Below are 19,560 nucleotides of genomic sequence, written 5' to 3'. Positions count from 1 at the left end.
TGCATAAACCTGCTGGAGTCAGTGTGTTTCTGTAGATGTGCAGTCTGAGAGCTCCTCTGAGAACATCACCATCATCACCCTCCACTCATCCCCTACAGTAGATATTACAGATGAAAGAGTGAATGATATCATCACGGCTCCAGTGGGCCTGCCCCTGCATGTTCTCCTGTGATGTTTCCCTATAAAGACATTCAGGAACAGTTGCTTCTGTGCCACCTGCACATCTCAGAGCATGAAATGTCGACGCTCGCCGAGGCGTGTTATTGCTGCGGGGAGCGGGGGAACGCGTCTGCCTCGCCGCTGAAGGCTGAAATGACCCTCGCAGGAGAGGCTCCATTATTTCTGTGGGACCACCTCTAATTTTTCTCCCGGTCCAATTAGCCGACTGAGGGAGGTCACGTGCACGAGTCAGTTACTCCAGATAAACAAGCCATGTGAGGATGCCAATCAAGATGAGAGCCACATTAGTGCTCCCTGGTGAGAGCAGCAATCACAACCTGGCATGATGTGTTGATTACAGATGCTCCACCGCAGATGAGGGCAGGACGGAGATAATCACGTCTGGTGTGACACTTTACAGCTCACGGCTGCTGTAATCTCTAGGAGCTATGCATAGTTTGCTGTTACTGTAAACACTGCGGGGAGTCACTCAGGCTCGGAGCATACCTGCACCAAGGCCGAGCAGTCCTCCAATTATGACTCTTACTGTTACTGAGGGATGAAACTCTAGCTTTTGTCCGGTTTAGTCCATGGATGGAGGAGACAAGGAAATAAGGAAAAGACTTAGAGTTAAAAATGTAAAGGGGGAAATGCAAAACTGGTCATTACAGCGCCACCATCAGGCTGATTGATGTAAAGAAAATTGCCTGTGTATTCTTGTATTCTGTATTCTTGAGATACAGCACCCTTTGATAGCTGCTTATATAAAAAAGGTCAGGAATTCTAGTGACAAGTGAACCAAAATTGTGGGTGGAAACACAAAAAGTCTTTAACTAAAGCTAAATTTAACCAAGTTTCATTGAAATCTGTTGATATCTTTTCTTTACATACAGACAGACAAACACCACCAAAAACATATCCTGCTTGGTCATCCAGACAGTGTGTGTGTGTGTGTTCGTGTGTGTGTGTGTGTGTGTGTGTGTGTGTGTGTGTGTGTGTGTGTGTGTGTGTGTGTGTGTGTGTGTGTGTGTGTGTGACTTCTCCTCTGCAAACACATGAAAAGGTGATGACTGCAGGTAATGGATAGTGAAAGCAACAGCGCTAAGTCAAGCTGAAGGATTTCTATCTCCTCCCTCTCACTTCAATCCCTCAGGATGTGGCTCCTGGTCCTTCTGGATCGATTGTTCAAACATGGCTCTCAAGCCTGTGGTGGGATTGTGGCTGGAGGGGCTGGAGATGTGTGTGTGTGGGAGTGTGTTGACATGAGGTTGCTCGGAACACCAATCGACAGTGTCTCACCCCCGGGGAGCCTCATCTATGTGTGTTTGTTTGGTCAGTGGAGGCACAGACTGTGACCGTCCTCAGTTTGTGGGGGACAGTCTGGACCGTCTGTCTTTGAGCTTTTACCGTTCAAAGTGGACACACAAACTGGAGACTGCAGCACACTAAGTATGTGTGCGTCTGACTGAAAAGGAAAGAGCATCTGGGTCATGAAAGCGTGAATACCATGATTACCTAGACACGTGGAAGTTGTGTTACATAGCAACAAGCATGTAGCAAGCTTTAGGACAGGGCGGGACATCAGGAGGGGGGCTCACACGAGATCCTCTGCTCCTTGATGGCACTGAAGGGAGCTGACTGATGTGAGGTTTGGGCATCTAATCTGGATGCCACCCAAGGGAGAGAGACATCCGGGCTATGGCATGTGTGGGAAATGGAAGGATGGATGTTTCCACTGTGGGAGACTCTGCATTCCATACATTACAGGGGGAGATGTGGTTACTTATACTTAGTGGTACTCATCATTGTGATAAATAAATCCATCTGTAGTTTATAGCTACTTTGGGGATGAAGCCTTTATGGTCAATGTGAAATAAATGCATTTATTGCTTATTGCTAACTGGAAGTTGCTTCTCCAATGGTTTTAATTTTCAAAGTTTGAATACTTCTATATACTTCAAGATGTATTGACACATGTAAACTATAAACCGTAGATTCTCCAGCACAGGATCTGTTAGTGGCGGATGTAGAACAGCAGGGGGCAGTGTTGTGTCGCCACAGCGCCTTTAGTCTCACTCTGACAAATTGCCATGTTTAGATTGTGTTTTTGAGTTCAGGCTGACATTATGTCTCTGTCTCATCATGTCCCCATCACGTCCCCGTCTGTTTCAAAACTGAATCTCTTATTATATCTAATTGTGTTTGTGTTGAAGAGGTGAGAGGAGAAGTGCTGACGCGGCGGAAACGCAAACGGTATTGTCACTTTATAAATGAATGGCTGTGCACCGGCGCTATACGTGTGTGTGTGTTGAGTATATGGAGACAAAGATGTGTGTGTATTAATCCCATCAGAGAGGAAGAATAACAATCACACACACATTAATTGAATTGAGAGTGGAGGTATTAAATGGGGCGAGTTCACAAAGGAGCCTCGTCCACAGCAGCAATCCTGAGTAGCAGCAAAACAATGAATCAATCAACACATTTGAAACATTTGGATTGTTTATCTTTGGCACAACAACATTACAGCTTAATAAACCTTTTTACAACCATCACACCCGCCCTTAGCAACCATAAACCGTGGACGTTCTGGGAAACTGCACCCAGCGGTGCACCGTGTGAACCCAGCGGATGTTTTTCAGAAAACTCAGAACACTCAGAACCACTGAAGCGGAACATCGCTCAAATGTTATTTCAATGAACTTTGGTACCTTAATATGAGAAAAATACAATTTGAGCTCCTGTATTAGGATTCTGTTGTGCTGTCACTGTGTCCAGCGTCCGTGTTTCTACATTAGAGTGAGATGGGATATTGGCTGATGGACTCTAGAAGAAGAAGAAGAAGAAGAAGAAGAAGAGCTGCAGGAATATAATAAAAGTGTAACTTCAGCTGGAGGGCCTGAACTTCTGACAGTCGCCGAGGGAACAATGAGTTCAAACCTCAGGAAAGTTTACAGGGGAATGTCATGGTGTCCATCACGAGACGGATGATGCAACAATGACACAAAACACACAAGATCATCAGAAACAGAAGGATGTCTTGTTTTGTAATGGACCCAGAAGAAATGAATGATATAAAATAACAGTGATGAAGCAGTTTCTTCTTCACTGCAGTGCAAATCCAGTGAGCTGTAAAGTTGTTGTTTAAGCAGAATGTGTTTGTTTGTTATTGAAACTTTGATTAAGGCCATCAGACATTTGACAAATAACAAATGCAGAAATATAAACTATTGTAAATTCTTGTCACAGATGTGTATCGCGATGCATTTATGTGCTGTAATGACTTTAATGAGCGTACTGATCTCTGACTCAGCTGATTGTTATCTCCTTCCCGTACCTTTGACCGCTCTGCTTCCATCATTCCTTCATCGTCACACAGCACAGTGAGACATTCCTGACACGAGACACTGTTAAATAGCTCAGCCTTTAAGATGACCTTTGGCCTGTCAAAGTCCCTGCAGAGAGAGTGAGAGAGCGACATACAGGCGTGGATAGAGAGGAGGAGGAGGAGGAGGAGGAGGAGGAGGGAGACAGGTTGTAGATGCAGTGGATAACAGCTAAACAGTGACAGGTGAGCTCTTCCTTTGGTTTGGGACACTGAGCAGAGAAGAGAAGCTGGTGAGTCTTTCCATAACAGTCTCTCCTATACAAGAGATTACTTTACAATCACACTCAACCATTAATACAATATAGTTTAAATATAATATAATATAATAATATATTGACGTAACTTCTATAGCGATTTGAAATTAACCAGTAGTTTGGTAAAAGTACATGTGATATACTTTTAAACATCACAAATCCTGTTGCTGTTAATTCCTTTATTGTTGAAGATGCATTGTGGGGTTAATTTCCGGGTTTACGGTTCAATTCTAGCAGACAAACCAACTTAAAGGTGAACCTGCTCCAACCTAAGACACACACACACACACGCACGCGCGCGCGCGCGCGTCCTTTCCTCTCGTGTGATAGCGGCCTAATAAATATAATATATCGACTTTCTTTAATATGGATTCAAAGTTCAGACCTGTGTTGTTACTTTGCCTTGCCACATTCAGCTGAGCCTGATGTTAACCATTAACGGTGACACAGAGGATTAACGTTTATCTGAAGCTATCAGCACAGCCACAGGTTCCTCTCTGGTACTGGTTTACCTGAAAAGGCGCACTGAGGTGTGACAGCAAAGAAAGAGAAGCGACCCAGACAACAGTTTTTTTGTGAATCCAACAACTTGCAGCCACTTTGTTATATTTAAGAGGTACAAAAGGAATAACAGGAATAATTAGTGTGTGTAATGTTTATATAGTGTGTATATTTGTGTTAAGACATGGCTGGGTACAAGCCGAGGGTGATTGGTCTGACCAGGAAGCCGGGTCAGACGTTTGGCTTCTACCTGAGGGTGGAGCAGGGAAGGAAGGGTCACCTGATACGCTGCCTGGAAATGGGAGGCCCGGCTGAACTGGCAGGGATGAAGGATGGAGACCGGATCGTGCGTGTCAATGGAACGTATGTGGATGAACTTCCCCACTCACAGGTAAATGACAGCAAATGTTTGTGCTAGACGGACTTGAGGACGGTGAAAAAGCATTGTTGTTGAAACCCCCTCTGCTGTCTGTCAGGTGGTGGACCTGGTGAAAGAGAGCGGAGTCTCCGTCACGTTCCACATCCTGGATAAAGCTTCCTACAAGCAAGCCAAAGAACAGAACGTGGAGCTGGCTGACACTCATCCCACGCCAGTTGTCAACAACGTCTCCAACAAGGCGCCAGAACTCAAACTCTGCTACCTGATCAAGTCCGGCGCAGGCTTTGGGTTTTCTGTCCGCTCAGTCAAAGGTGAGCTGAGGAGAACTTGTTTGAACTCTGAAAGGTGTTTGCTTTTGTTTGGCTCATACTCACTATTCCATCCTCTCCAGGTGAGCAGGGAGTGTTCATGACAGAGGTGACGGCAGGGGGCGTCGCCGACATGGCAGGGGTCAATGTCAAGGACCGCGTGCTGGAGGTCAACGGCGAGAGCGTGGAAGACGCCACACACGAGCGAGTAGTGGAGATGATCAAGGCGGCGGGGAGCAACATCATGTTCCTGCTGGCGGACGAAGAGGCGGTCAGATACTACCAGAGCAAACAACTCAAGATGGGAGTGTGGCTGGCGACCACCAAGTACCTCCCGCACAAGCCGCGCATCGCTGACATCACCAGGGGATCGGACGGCTTAGGCTTCTCCCTCAGAAAGGAGCCCAACCACACAGGCATGCCCATGATCTATACTATAAGTTAAAGGAGCACAGCAGGTGTTTGTGCCCGTGTAGCCCGGTGACCTCTTTACTCCTGATGTATAAATTAAACGACTGTTGATTAAACACAAACTCAAATGGAGAATGGCTCTTCCCCATATTAGTGCCGTCCTCCACCTCGACACTCACGGCACCACATCATCCTCATCAACACAACACACACTCAGTATGCTGTTTCTGCTTAATGCTGGTTGACTAAACAATAATACCACCAATAAGAACAGTATGGGTTGAATTCTACGGGTTAACTTACATGGAACACGATGGACAGTGAGTGAATGTGGCAGCAAACAAACAAAATGCCTTCCTTAGATGACATACAGTGTCACCTCGTGGACATATTGAAAACTACACACGTTTCCCACCTGGCTACACAAGGTTTCTACACTCCAGACAGCTGTTCGTTTCCATAGGTTCTTACAATGACCTCAAAAAGACAAAACATACAAACATACATTACCATTACACACATCCTGTTACTGGTGATGTCATTCGGATTGTGTGTGTTGACTGACACCATGCAGGCCACATCATCAAGAACATAGACAGAGGCAGCCCAGGAGACAGGGCGGGCCTGATGGATAAGGACAGACTGGTGGCACTGTACGGCACAGAGGTGGACAGCTTGAGCCACGAGCAGCTGGTGAACAGAATCAAACAGAGCGGCAACAGATTCTGCTTCCTGGTGGTGGACAAAGAGACGGACCAGATGTACAAGAAGGTGAGCTTGGAACGCCACGGACAACTTTTGAGTGATTTCAGTAGATAGCAGGTCGTTCTAGATAACACAAAGCTGTGTCCCCACACAGGCAGGAGCGTCTCCCATGATCTTCTGGGAAGAGATGAGGGGTTCTGCTGCTCCCCCCAGTTACACAGAGGCCCTCACTCTATCCACGCCTGTTCGACCGTCCACGCCTGTGCAGGAGAGGGAGGAGCCGCTCAAGCCCAAGCTGTGTCGGATGGAGAAGGCGGCATGTGGATACGGCTTTCACCTGAACGGCATCCAGGGGCTGAGTGGTCAGTCCATCACACAGGTACCAGAACATGGATCATCGAGTAACAGAATCATTGTTTATCACTACGTATTCATGTGAAAATCACCTTTTAAGAGCCTAAATCTAAACTAAATGCAACATCCAACGCCATCCACTGTCCCAGGTGGTGAGGGGCGGAGCAGCAGACAGAGCAGGTCTGGAGGACGAAGACGTGGTGGTGGAGGTGAACTGGGTGAATGTGGAGAAGAGCATGCACGAGGAGGTGGTGTTGATGATCCGCAACAGTGGCGACTCACTGGTCATGCTGGTCGCCCAAAAGAGTGTCTACGACCAGCTGGTAGCTAAAGGAGTGAGCATCACGCCCCAGCTCCTCGGGCAGACGTCTACCATTCAGGTCCACAGCTCAGAGACGGGGCGGGACGAGAGACTGGAGGAGGAGGAAGAGGAGGCCCGACCAGGAACGCCTCCGGCACAAACCAGAGAGAGGGTGAGTTCTGGATTCAGGAAGGCCTCAAGTCAGGTCGGTTAAGAGTTTGATTTCATGGCTGGAAGAAATAATTGTGGTTTTCTTTTGTGTCTCTTTTAGAGTCCGTCTGTGTCGTCTGCTGAAAGTTTTGACGACAAACTCTGAGACTCTTGATTCCTTATTTAATCTTTGTCTAATTTCACCGACTGCCGCTGCATCAGTCAAACACACAGGTCTGTCTTTGATGTCAGCTAAGAGATCTAACTGTTAGTGAGCCCACATCACCATCAAAGTCATTCATACCTTCATCATGCACAGTGTTACCATGTCAATGAATTCAACTATCCCGTCTGCCTAAAGCCTAAACGATGTCCCATAACACCGAGAGATTCCCAGTGAATAAGACATTGTGGCCTTTTATGGGTCAAATAAATGAAAATAACATCAGAAATGACTGTATGGGCTTTTATTTTGTTACTTCCTCCTTCTCTGAGGTTTGCAGTGAAGTTGGATTGTTTATGTTGTTGGTCGTTAGAGAATTGTGTGTCTGGTTGTTGCACTGTGTTTGTTTGCTACTCATGCTTTCACACTGAGATCAAGGAGGAGAACGATCACATCAGTGGCCACATATGATTTATTGTAGTCTTGGGTCTTTTACGTAAAAACATTTCTGAAGAACAGCGGCTCTTCCTCCCGGAGCAGGGATGTGCAGTGAAGAGAACAGCTCCAGTGTGTTTGGAAGGGTTAAAGAAAAGGACTGGTTTTGACATTTGAAAGCTTAACTCACTACAAAGCTCCAAACAGTAGCATTTGTTCCTGTAAATATTTCTCTCGTTCAAGTGAGTCCGATTCCAAAGTAGCTCCCTCATGTGCCTCAATAGTTCCCCTCACCTGCGTCCAACAAGCAGACATTCCTGATTCAGGAAGTACACCACCCAAGGAAGGGATTTGCGGGTGTCCCTAAATCCCAAACGAACCCTCGCAGGGGTCTGAGCATCAGAGTGCCATGTGCTTCTCTGGCGCCTGCTTGTGGGCCAGATAAAGGAACAGGATGCTGGACAAGGCGCTGACCAGGAAGATGACGTCGAACCAGCGGTGGTAGAAGTTGAACTGCAGCTCGCCGAGCACCTCGGACACGATGGAGCGATACTCCAGCGGCATGCTCATGCGCATCAGCAACACCGACGACACAAAGTACATCCCCTGAAGAAGAGAGAGAGAGAGAAGAGAGAGAGACATTTCTATTACATGAGCTGAATCAAAGACGGCGCCTTTGGAATTACAGCGAGCTCCAAGGACGAAAAAGCTCACCATGATCTGGGCCAGGACGAGCACGATGACGTTGGAAGATTTGCTGCTGGATATGGCGTAGAAGAACTAGAGGATCAAACCAAGAATGTGAGGGAGGAGATGTGCTGAAAACACACGACACAAGGAAGGAAAGGGGCAACACACATCAGGCAAGGTTCGACAGCGTGGGTGTGTTACCTTGGTGAGGGTGATGAGTAAACCTCGTATAGAGGTGACGATTATGATTCCCACCAGGATGAAGGAAATGTGCTGGGACCAGAACTTCACCTACAAGGTAGGTAGGAGACGGTGAGGCAGAGGTGGTGTGTGTGGGTGTGTGGGTGTGGGTGTGTGGGAAGGGAGGGGTGGAGGTTTGTTATGCAGCACATGTGTACAGTCAGAGATATGAAGCCCTGACCAATAATTAGCTACATGGAAAAAGATTAAACAGCAATCATGACCAGGTTCACTGCAGAGAGAGATAACAGGCGGGGAATGATTAACCTTTAATGAACAGATGCTGTGTGATGTTGTACAGTACGTGTGCGTACGCGTGTTCATGTGTGTGTTCTTACATCAAACTGGATCCCCAGGTAGTTGACTGTGATCTCGATCCCCCTGGTCACTGGATCCGTCTTTCCAACTCGGTCAAACACGATGTTAATGGTGGCCTGGGAGAGAAAGAAGGGGAGCAGAACGTGTTTCTGTAACGACCACAGAGCTCACAAAGGTCATGGGTCAAAATAACACAATGCCAGGATGAGACTACTCTCACCATGAAGATCTTCCAAACACAGTAGATGGAGAAGAAGTAGCCAAGGAAGTTAAAGTACTTCCCCTGGAATGTCCTTGAGTACTCGATTCTCTCCTGGAGGACGACACAGGGGGCGGGGTCAAGAGATGTGTCAATCATTCACCTGACACATGTGCAGAAGGTCACCGCTACTTCACTGGGTGTTGTGTAAAGATAAAGGTGTGGGATACACACCCGAGTACAGCAGCGGGATTAAACACAGCTGGGATACACACACACACACACACACACACACACACACACACACACACACACACACACACACACACACACACACACACACACACACACACACACACACACACACACACACACACACACACACACACACACACACACACACACACACACACACACACACACACACTGGTGAGGCTGCGTTATTCACTGCACTTATTGTGTTGTGCAGATAAAAGACGGCGTGAAACCAACCTCATTCAGTCTGCGCACACAGCAACACGACTAAAGACATCATTTCATTACCAAACAGCCATAAACTGTCACCTAGCAACAGCCCAGAGGTCAAACATGGTCAAGCAGGAGGGGAGGGACAGGGACAAAACAGGGACAACAACACACTGACCCACCTTAGTGGCTTGCAGGTCCACCGTCTCCAGGAAGAGCTGTCGACTCAGCTCCTCCAGGGCGTCCACCTCCTGCTGGATCAGGGAGAGGTCTGGGGTGTAAAGGTCAAGGGTCAGCAGTGAAGTGGGGGGGGACACGAGTCTGCATGTGGAAACACCTGTACCACCACTAACCAGCACGATTGGAAAGAGATGAGTGACTTGTTTTGCACAGCGCCCCCTGCTGGCAGTGAGGCTAATAAGCTGAGTGTGTGTAGGATACTTTCACTGCCTGGTGACGGCGACGTGACGCTCTTGATCATGCCCCAGAATCCCGTCTGCTTGTTCTGATCTTCCCCTCGCTGGTACATCTGCCTCCGTGTCATGGCAATTCTACACACACAGAGAGCAAACACACACACATTGTAGTGACACACGTCTTTGCTTTAAACTCACTTTTGGTTTCTCCACTCACCGTTTCTTCTTGCTGACGATCATGTCCATAGTTTGGAGCAGACGGCGCTCCAGAGCCAGGATGTCACTGTCTGTTACGTTTCTGCGGACACGACAGGTTGTTGGTTGTATACTTATTAACGTTAACAGTCGTATCAGTGCATAGGCAGGCATGCTGTCAAGTGATGCGACCCTACGACCTCAGCTTACCTGAGGAAGTAAGACATGTAGGTGTAGGGACAGTTGACGGCACCAAAGCCAGACAGCAGAGCCATGAGTGTGACGCCGATCACGCCCACGCGACTGATCAGCTGCTCAATGGACAGGATGCCTGCAAAAGGAAACATTTACTGATACACGCTACACACGCAGGACACACACATCAGGTGATGGAGCGACACAGACGAGGCCAGGATGTCTGCTCACCGTGTTTGGGGCTGAGGATGGGGAACGGGTCGCCCAGCTTCCAGAAGAAATACATGAAGGTGAACCAAACCATGCAGGCAAACAGGAGCCGCTGCCTATGCACTGCACAAACACACACACGCATTTGAGAGATTGTTTACAGAATCACATGTGTCCAGCAGCAAACACAAGACTCTAACTAGTCTTTAAACTCTGCTGCACTCACGCAGACGGATGTTGCTGACGACAAAGTATCCGATGTAGAAAGGCACCACGAAGATGAGGACCAGCAGGATCACGTACAGGTTCAGCTTCCAGTGGAAATACCTGGAACTGTGACAAAGGGAACCCCGGGTCAGCATTCTTCATCATGTCATGGCTAAATAAAGCGTAATAATAGTTCAACCGGGGTTAAAACGTACTCACCTAGTGCTTAAGGCTCCCAGGATCTCAAAGATGATGAGCTCAAACATGGTGCACGAGAACGCAAAGGTGACAGAGAAAACCACCTGCACCACATAATGACGCACCTGGAGACGGAAACAGACAAAATGGTGATTGATAACAAATCTCAAAGAGCTTCACAGGGGACTTAAACACCTTAAACACCTTAATATGTAACGAAACAGACGCAACATTACAGGAAATACAATCAATCCAGTGCTGATCCAACTACCTCATAGTCTTTGAACAGCTGCCGCATGAAGAACAGCCAGCCGAAGCCAAAGAAGAGCACCTGTGCAGAGTGGAATAGGGAGGATAAGTGAGTTTAGAGGAGGAAGAAGGGACACCAAACACATGAGACAAACACTTTTAATGAGGCACGGATAGAAAAGAGTCGGCGCTCACTGAAGAGGAGCTTCATTTCCTGAGGAGCTGTAATAGTTCTGTCCCATTCCAGCTGAAAAAACACTAGACACCAACTCACTCCTTCTCCTGACCCCTGACCTTTGTTAATGGATACTGTGAGAGCCAGGGCCGTCCCTACTGTAACATCAACCCGCTCCTCCCCTTAAACATTATTGGTGATGTCATTAACGTTGACATCATTCATAATTCCTTCAAGGTAGCATGTGTCAATAAAGCAATTAACAACTGTGACCTTATTCATGATACCATCCATGTCTCCCATTACTTTTATTAATGCTAATAATGCTAATGCTAATAATAATAATTTAAATATGCAAATGCAGGGCCCGTGAACAATGTTTATGGCCAGTTTGGAAGCGATTGGTACGAACATTCATGTCCACACACACACACAGGCGCTCTCCATTATAGAACATGCAGGATAGAATAAGATAACTGAGTTTTGAACAACTTGGTACATTAATAATCGATTATTCTAAACATGCCAGAGGGAACATTAACCCTGTAAAGGACGGAAACGTTACCTGAGAGGTGAACATGATGACTGAGTCCACCAGGAATGACATGGCGCCTGTTATTATAGCTTCCTGAACGCGCCGCACAGAGCGTAGCAGACTCGTAGACGGATTTAATTCATATCGAAACGACAAAGTGGCTCCTTTAATCGGAAAATAAAGTCCGCTACGTGCTTAACGTGCTCATCTTACAGGCTCCACTTACTCAGCTGTCAAGTTACAACAGTACACTTCCGTCGCACAGCTGATGACGTCAGCAGGAACGCGAAAGACGGTTGTTTAGTCGTTTATGCAACTTTAATAGACCGACACGTCGTTGAAAACGTTTTATTTAACACGAACCATATTTCATCACTTTAATAAAGTGAGATACTTGTTTAAAAGTCATGTTAGGACGTATGATTATTGTAGTTACCATACTTGCCCACATAGGGCGACAAGGGCGCCTACATTTCTATCAATAAACCAGACTTTATTTAAGGACGTTTGTTTTTTAGATTCCTCTGCAAATAAATTATTTTCCAGCTATATGTGGGGTTTTTTTATCTGCTTGCATCAGCAATAAAAATACAATCGAATCTTTTCCACAAACTTTTGGTCCCTGTTTGTGCTTCTTGTTTGTCCTTCTTTTCTTCGATATAAGTATTGTGAAACGCGTTGAAATCTCAATTAAACTTTAGTTTAACTTTTGGATTCACTCTGAAATATCAGTCGTGAAGTTATTGTTAATAATCGTTTCTTTCCGCTCTCCTCGACAGTCTCACGTAGTAATATATTCTTGCCGCTAGATGTCACTGTTCACGTGTGTTCACGTGTGTTCGAGCGTGTGCGTGTATGTGTGCGTGTGGGTGGTGAAGTTGGAGCTGCAGGCTGCTGCTCGGCACAGCGGTGGCAGCGCGCGGACGAAGCGGAACGTTCAGGAAACCCTCGGATGACTCGGAATCTGTCCTCACCTGAAGGAATGATTGGAACTCTAAGTGACAACAAATGAATCATTAGGATGGACGAGGAGGTGCTGTTCAAATAGAAAATAGAACAGATAAAGTTGGGTTTGGTTTTTCTTTGGATTTCCACCTTAAATATCAACTGGAACGCCGTAGGACACAAGTTGAGGTAAGAGTTATTAAGATCATATAAACTGATTTAATCAAAGATTTAACTAATTGCTCTGCTAAAATGGGTTGTTTTTGTATTGCAAGTCGTTGGTTTAGGCTCAGATTCTTCCCAGATTTAATTTGTGATGTGGCATTAAATATAATTCAACTTCAATGTTTTTGATTTACATTCTTGGGATGTTACAGTGTTTCATAGGAAGTCATTTTGTATTACTTGCAGAATGGGTTTCAGTGCAATTTGATGCATTTGAATGAGCACAGAAGCTGGCTCCATCGTGATTGTAATGAAATGTGCTTGTAATGAAACCTCTTCACATCTCAGTGCCACTCTTCCCTCTCCCTGTTAAATGAGAAATGAAGATGATGGTCCGGGCCTCCTTTAGGCAAGGTCTGCAGCTGTATTTACTCCTACTGATGGCAGTGCAACTACAGGGTGAGTATAAAGAAAGGAGAGACGGATTACTGCTAGAAAGACACCAAGTATTCATATTGTTGTGATTGTATTGGTGGTTAATACGTTGGTGAATGTGTCAGGTAAGGTGACAGCACCCTGGCGTATGGAGGCTCCAGTGGAGGAGCCCTTTACTCTGACCTGCAGTGTCTCCAGAGAGCGGGGGGAAACCTTGAAGCAGGTGATCTGGCTGGATGTCAAGAACCAGACCCTGTTGTCCTACCACCCCGGCAACAGGGACAGCGTGAGTGGACAGCAGCATGTGGAGCTGGCCGCCTCCCCTAAGGACACCTCATCCATCACCATCCGCAGGGTGAGCTTCCGTGACGAGGGCTGCTACACCTGCATCTTTGACTTGTTTCCTACTGGATCGCAGCAGGGCCAGACGTGCCTCACTGTCACCGGTGAGTAAGACCCTTCATGACAACTGCTTGGATTTTGGTACGAGTGCGTACATGTGATGCTGTACATGTGATGATGATATCGAGTAGATAGTGATCAGAGGAATGATGAAGAGTCATGAACTCCTCAAGGCTATGAAATGAACTGTTGTGCTTCTAGGTACCCTCATTGTTAAATGTTACGTTTCAAGACCATCTTTGTTGGTCACATGCACCTAAAGCCCTCAAGTGGAATCAAACCAGAGACTTTACAATCTAAAGTACTAGTTATTAGAGCTCATACCTCCACCTGCATGGTAGACCAGAACCACCAGTAGATATAACCACATTAGTGACCCATCCGGTCAACCCAGACCACAAAGGGTCAGTTACATATCCAATCTGGCCTGGGAGCAGCTTTGGAGATGAATAAAGACATTAAGAAGCCTTTGGAAAATTAGAAACCAATTCCCAAAGACATGAGGGATATTGACTCCACCCTCCACACCATATATCAGTCCACTGTATGCATGATGTAACTGCCCATCTCCCGGCTTTGTTCCCTTATGATTACAAGCTGATAAGACAGTGGAAGCGAGGTCAGTCATGTTAATAAAGCAGGAGAAGACAGACTCATCTCTACTAACCAGAAACAGCTGCTGCAGATTCCACTAACTGCTTTCTGCTTTGGAGCTTCACATTTCTGTGTAATAACGCTGCCCTGTTCTTCATCCTCTCCCTCCCTGCTCTTCCTCTCGCCCTCCCTCCTCAACCATCATTATTTCACCTGGCTCGTGGGCCCTGTCGCCTCCCAGCCCTCGTCACCGTTGACCGCAACAAGACAGCGGTGAGTGGCAAGAGGGCCTTGCTGTCCTGCTCCTACGGTTTGCCTGAAAAGGTGGAGGAGATCATATGGAGTCATCGCCCTGCAAGCGGCTCCTCCGGCGTGGTGGTGGCCTCCTACGCCAAGCAGAGCGACCCCATGATCGAGCCTCCGTTCCAGGGGCGGGCTTGGCTCAGCGCCTCCTTCTCCCCAAGCCAGCTCACCATCCAGCCTGTGGCTATCCAGGACGAGGGCTGCTACACCTGCCTGTACAACACACACCCCGACGGACCCAAGAGCTCCGTCGTTTGCCTTGCCACCTATGGTAAACATCATTTACACAAGCAGGCATTCATCATTAATCAAGTCATTAATGAAGGATTCTTCTACCACGATAATCCATCATGTTAGCTGCTGCCTTTGCCCTTGACCAAGGCACTAGAGGCTGTAGAGCTGGAGTTATACTGTAGTTTTATTGTGAGTATGATTTGTTCAGATGTTTTCGTGTTTCTTCTGAGTAAATATTTTGTCCATATAGGGGCTGGATAGTGGAAACAGCTTCGGGGGCTGTGTGGGAAAAGTGGAGGACTCTGGATTTGGCGTGACTCACAGGAGACTCAACCTGGACTTCCTCAGATTAGGCGTTTTTTTCTTTCTTGGTAGGAAAACAGAAGGACTGATGGGATTTAACAGGAATGTTGATCTCGTCTGGCTGATTCAGTGATACTGCAGATGGATTCTTGATACAGCAAAGCTAATCACACAAGCGTCCGAGTGTGGCTGTGTGAAGAATGGACCATTGGCTTGTAGAGAAAGAGGAATGATGGAGGCAGGGAGCGAGGTCAGGGTGCATGACTGTGTCAGTGTTTGCGGTGCACAGTGATTCCCTGTGTCCCGCTCGCTCTCTATGCTTTGTCTCTGGCTCCCCTGCGTTGTGCGTTTCACTCACAGCGATCTGAGCGCACAGATGAGCTTTTGTTTAAAGCGTAACTGTACAGAAGGCGTTTCTCGTAGCTCACAATTACCATTATGGATAATGTTTATTTTTCACACCGTTCGTGGCTGCCAGCAGTTTTCCAACCACTCGTGGCTCCATCATCCCACCAGCCCTCCTTTACTCCCACTCTCACATGTAGACACCTCATATACTGTATGTGGGCTGATATTACACACACATATGTTCAAACTCAACACAAGAATAACATTTCAGCCTTCTTCCTTTGTTTTTCCATTAGTGAATGAGTGAGTGAGGCAATATGGGAATGGTTGGATCGGGTAGTTAGTTAGTTAGTTAGTTAGTTACATCCAACAAAAACATTACATCACATTTACATTTACATTTAAGGTTAGAATTATTGAAAATCCTAAATCTTTGTCTTCCATTCTGGCTGCAAATCATCATCAAATATTTAGGAAAAAATATGGAATCAAAAAATAGAAACCTTGATGTTGTCCTCTAACTGAAAAGGCAAAGACTATTGCTCAAAATACTTATTTAACTATAACTATCACTAAAAACAAAAACTATTTCTTTAAGTCAACATCTTCAACCTGTGTGTAATAAAGTTATGAAGGCAAATTGCTGAGGCATTAGTAATCTGAAGCATCAGCCATTTTGTCATAGTAAATGTTCGTATAAATTCATATTTTTGCGTATTTAAAATTTTGCAGCATTCTTTCACTTTCAAACATCCATTATGATGTAAATTGAGTTGTAGAATAAACATGAAAAGCCTTTAAAATGTTATATAAAATAAAATGGTAAATAAGAGTTCATATTCTGTTATAGTTCAAACCAATGTTATGCTGGATCACGGGGCATTATGGGTGTTATTGAGTTTGTTGTGGTATGTCTCATCTGCCACTGATTCAAACCAGGTCAGTGTTGGCTGCACTTGGCTGGAACTGTAAGATCCAAATATGTGAATGTGGCTAAAAGTGCTCCTGCTGACAAAAATGTTCTCAATTCCACTGTCTCACATTCTTCTCTCAGCGCCGAGGGCAGAGAGTTGAAAACAGTCAGGGCTTCACCTATGGATCCTGATGTGGAGGAATTTCAAATACCTCCACTGATCCAAACACATATTTCTCTCACACTGATGCGGTACAGGAAATTGTTATGGGTCTCCCCCTCTGTAAAGTCTCTGTACAAAGAGTTTCAGAAATTCTTCACACAAGCAAAGAATCCTGATTTCAGTGTGTGTGACTCTGGTTTGTGTGTTTGTTTCCAGTGCTGCCCAAACCTCAGGTGAGCTACAAGACCACATCTCCAGGAGTGATCGAAGCCAACTGCACGTGTGTGTCCCGCCCGCCCGCAGAGATCGTGTGGAACGTAGAGAGGGATAACCGCACCATGGGCCCCCCAGTGACGACACACGTCGCCCAGGACGACGGGACCACGCTGGTTATCAGTACGCTGACCGTCCAATCAGGGCTGCTGAAAGACGTGTCGGTCAAATGCCTGGTTCACCACAAGGGCCTGGAGACACCGATTGCTGTATCCATGAACACCAAAAGTGAGTGTGTTAGTATTTTGGTAATTTCTTTCACTTTAAGGCTGCACAATTGCGGCGTTCACACTGTTGCTTCAAGTTGACTTCAAGTTGAGCCTTGGTGGAGGTATGTCCTGCCATAAGTCCCCTTGTAGTTGTTAAAAAAGCATCCAGGGCTTCCACCGAGAATACTACTAAGTACATGTGTTCCTAGCTTGGCGTGTGTGATGGTCATGGCCTTGCGTTTCCTTGGTTTCATGGTTTAGGAGAGTACACACTACAAAGAGACGAGGTCATAAAGGTCGCAAATTCAATGTCAAACCTGATCATTCACGGTCCATAGGAGAGCTGCTGCTTCTCCTCAGCTTGTGACATTTGAAAGTGGTAACTTACTGCTGCACGTGTAACCCAGACATGATGATGATGATGAAGCTGGGTTCTTTCTCTGCCTCCCTTGTAGTTGGGACGGCTCTCACCATCCTCATCTCAGTCACCACAGTGGCAGCGCTGTTGGTGATGTCGCTCTGCTTCTGCCTTTGGAAGTGTTTCTTGCGCAAAGAAGGTGAGTGTGTGATTACGTCTCTGTGTGTGTGTGTGTGTGTGTGTGTGTGTGTGTGTGTGTGTGTGTGTGTGTGTGTGTGTGTGTGTGTGTGTGTGTGTGTGTGTGTGTGTGTGTGTGTGTGTGTGTGTGTGTGTGTGTGTGTGTGTCATTATGTTATGTGCATTGCAATCTCATCTAAATCTCATGTTCCAGTTGATTTGTCATACTCCTGTACATCTGATAATGATTTGTGAAGCTGAGACCTCCCAGGCTTCACTTTTATTTTGGCAGGATTCTCACCACCTGTACTCAATCTGCACTGTAACGCTCCTTTAATCCAGTTGCTTTAAATCTAAATTATCCTGAATAATCCTGAATATTCCAGATTTTACCCTACAGTGAGAGTTTCTGGGTTTTGTTAACGTTGATCTCGTTACGTTACGCTACCTGATGCTGATTCATCTTTCAGATGAGACGAGCGCCCGGTGAGAAGAGGCGGCGCCGCTCAGGGCCAATCATCACACAGATCTGTATCCCTGCGTCACTACGGGACAGAGGGGAAGGGACATTTATTTCTGACTCGCCCCGAGAGGACATCAATGCAATCCGATTTATAACCAACTGTGATATTCTGCCTCTGCTCCATGACTCTAATGTATTCCTGACGAGCATGCGGAGTCGGTGATAAAATGCTGAGTGAGATTCTTTTACTTTCTGATGGAGCCACTGGTCACATGTTCCACTACAAACACTTGTATTGTCCTGCATTTCCTCTGCTTGTTTCTCTGCTTTACCTGATCCCTAAACTAACACATCTGACCAACTGGGTGCTATGAACTCACCTGGACTGCTCTGTGTACTTCAGCTGAAGGCCTCCGTCACATGTGTGTGTCTGTCAAAGCTTCATGGGGTTCAGGGATAACCTTCATGTTTACTCAAAGGACTGCATGTCTCTGTGTGTGTGTGTGTGTGTGTGTGTGTGTGTGTGTGTGTGTGTGTACCTGCACATGTGTGAATTAGGTGAAAATCCATGGTTCTGTGCTTGAATAGCTTGAATCAAATCCCACAAGATGCTGCCCTGAAACCTCTGAGGTGCCCCTTGAAGGAATGCATGTCTGCCTGTCTGCCTCTGTGTGTGTGTGTGAGAGAGAGACAGAGAGAGACAGAGAGAGAGAGAGAGAGAGAGAGAGTTGTAGCTTTTGGTGTGTATTTTGTTCGTTTGTCTGCATTGGCATTTACAAAGTCAAGCTTCATGCTGAAATTATGTTTCATCTCAAATGATTTGAATTGATTCTGCCAATTTAGCTCTCAGGAGAAGAGCGATGTCGTGATCAGACTCTGGGCTGCTGTGTGTTTCTCTCTTCATTAATATCACACTGAGCTCCTTACTTATGTTTATTTAGGCCTCAAACCTTGCAAAGATTTTTTTTTAAAAAACATTAACCCAGTTAGATATTTTCGCTTCCTTCGGCACCACTGTGCACACTGAGTGGAAACGTGCTCTTATAGGTCCCATCCCTAAAAAAAAAGGGTCTACTCTCTTCTCAAAGGCCGGACTGCGAAACCTGTACTACATGGGTGTGTCTAATCAGGTGTGTGAGCTCAATTTGTGACACGATGACGTCACAAAAGTAAGGTTAAAGAAACGATGCTTTCAGGGACATATGAGTTTGTCTTACTTACCTCAAGTTCTGCAACTTTGACAATGTCCAGCTCGTACTCTATATATTCTGTTACGCTACAAGGGTAAGTAACTCAATATGTAACACATTTAACATGATTTTAGACGACATTCTTGCTTTGTAGTAGGAATTTCTTGCGTGTGCATGAACACAGAGCATCTGTTACAATAACTTTGAAATGTGGTTCCAGTTCTGACTTTATGCTCAATAAATGAAGATACACACCCTCACACTCAGCCCTGTATAGAGAGACTA

At 46.1% G+C, this 19,560-nt stretch overlaps 3 protein-coding genes across 3 annotated transcripts in view; 2 read left to right on the top strand and 1 right to left on the bottom strand.

The window, feature by feature from the left end:
* Positions 1–3,680: 3,680 nt before the first annotated feature.
* pdzk1 (PDZ domain containing 1) lies at positions 3,681–7,323 on the top strand. Its single transcript, XM_076159204.1, has 8 exons — positions 3,681–3,777; positions 4,485–4,693; positions 4,779–4,992; positions 5,073–5,405; positions 5,975–6,171; positions 6,260–6,484; positions 6,609–6,932; positions 7,032–7,323. Exons 2-8 carry the CDS (start codon positions 4,487–4,489, stop codon positions 7,074–7,076), a joined length of 1,545 nt encoding a protein of 514 aa, XP_076015319.1. The 5' UTR covers positions 3,681–3,777; positions 4,485–4,486; the 3' UTR covers positions 7,077–7,323.
* Positions 7,324–7,527: 204 nt separating this feature from the next.
* On the bottom strand, positions 7,528–12,055 carry LOC143007753 (Golgi pH regulator). Its single transcript, XM_076159203.1, has 14 exons — positions 11,831–12,055; positions 11,113–11,172; positions 10,863–10,966; positions 10,663–10,769; positions 10,458–10,559; positions 10,242–10,362; positions 10,054–10,134; positions 9,862–9,971; positions 9,603–9,691; positions 8,977–9,069; positions 8,777–8,872; positions 8,400–8,489; positions 8,223–8,288; positions 7,528–8,114 (listed from the first exon to the last, which is right to left on the bottom strand). Exons 1-14 carry the CDS (start codon positions 11,870–11,872, stop codon positions 7,908–7,910), a joined length of 1,368 nt encoding a protein of 455 aa, XP_076015318.1. The 5' UTR covers positions 11,873–12,055; the 3' UTR covers positions 7,528–7,907.
* Positions 12,056–12,719: 664 nt separating this feature from the next.
* The window catches only part of LOC143007669 (OX-2 membrane glycoprotein), a 28,638-nt gene continuing 21,797 nt past the window's right edge, over positions 12,720–19,560 (top strand). The window contains exons 1-7 of the mRNA XM_076159089.1: positions 12,720–12,934; positions 13,259–13,369; positions 13,471–13,791; positions 14,583–14,915; positions 16,822–17,106; positions 17,543–17,644; positions 18,093–18,616. Of these exons, the coding sequence (XP_076015204.1) occupies positions 13,291–13,369; positions 13,471–13,791; positions 14,583–14,915; positions 16,822–17,106; positions 17,543–17,644; positions 18,093–18,112 (1,140 nt within the window). The 5' untranslated portion in view covers positions 12,720–12,934; positions 13,259–13,290 and the 3' untranslated portion in view covers positions 18,113–18,616. The remainder of the gene's footprint in view (positions 12,935–13,258; positions 13,370–13,470; positions 13,792–14,582; positions 14,916–16,821; positions 17,107–17,542; positions 17,645–18,092; positions 18,617–19,560) is intronic.

Source organism: Genypterus blacodes, unplaced genomic scaffold (assembly GCF_046128005.1).
Source record: "Genypterus blacodes isolate CSIRO-AG114 ecotype Tasmania unplaced genomic scaffold, CSIRO-AGI_Gbla_v1 ptg000093l_1, whole genome shotgun sequence".
Taxonomy (NCBI): Eukaryota; Metazoa; Chordata; class Actinopteri; order Ophidiiformes; family Ophidiidae; genus Genypterus; species Genypterus blacodes.
The sequence above is the reverse complement of the archived record's forward strand: the minus strand, read 5'-3'. Positions and strand labels throughout refer to the sequence as shown.

Coding starts and splice junctions, on each gene's coding strand:
- pdzk1 (XM_076159204.1), top strand. CDS start 4,487: ATGGCTGGGTACAAGCCGAGGGTGATTGGTCTGACCAGGAAGCCGGGT. Junction 4,694..4,778: donor ATGAACTTCCCCACTCACAG/GTAAATGACAGC, acceptor GCTGTCTGTCAG/GTGGTGGACCTGGTGAAAGA. Junction 6,485..6,608: donor GTGGTCAGTCCATCACACAG/GTACCAGAACAT, acceptor CCACTGTCCCAG/GTGGTGAGGGGCGGAGCAGC.
- LOC143007753 (XM_076159203.1), bottom strand. CDS start 11,872: ATGTCATTCCTGGTGGACTCAGTCATCATGTTCACCTCTCAG. Junction 10,560..10,662: donor CGTCAGCAACATCCGTCTGC/GTGAGTGCAGCA, acceptor GTGTTTGTGCAG/TGCATAGGCAGCGGCTCCTG. Junction 10,363..10,457: donor CATCCTCAGCCCCAAACACG/GTGAGCAGACAT, acceptor TTCCTTTTGCAG/GCATCCTGTCCATTGAGCAG.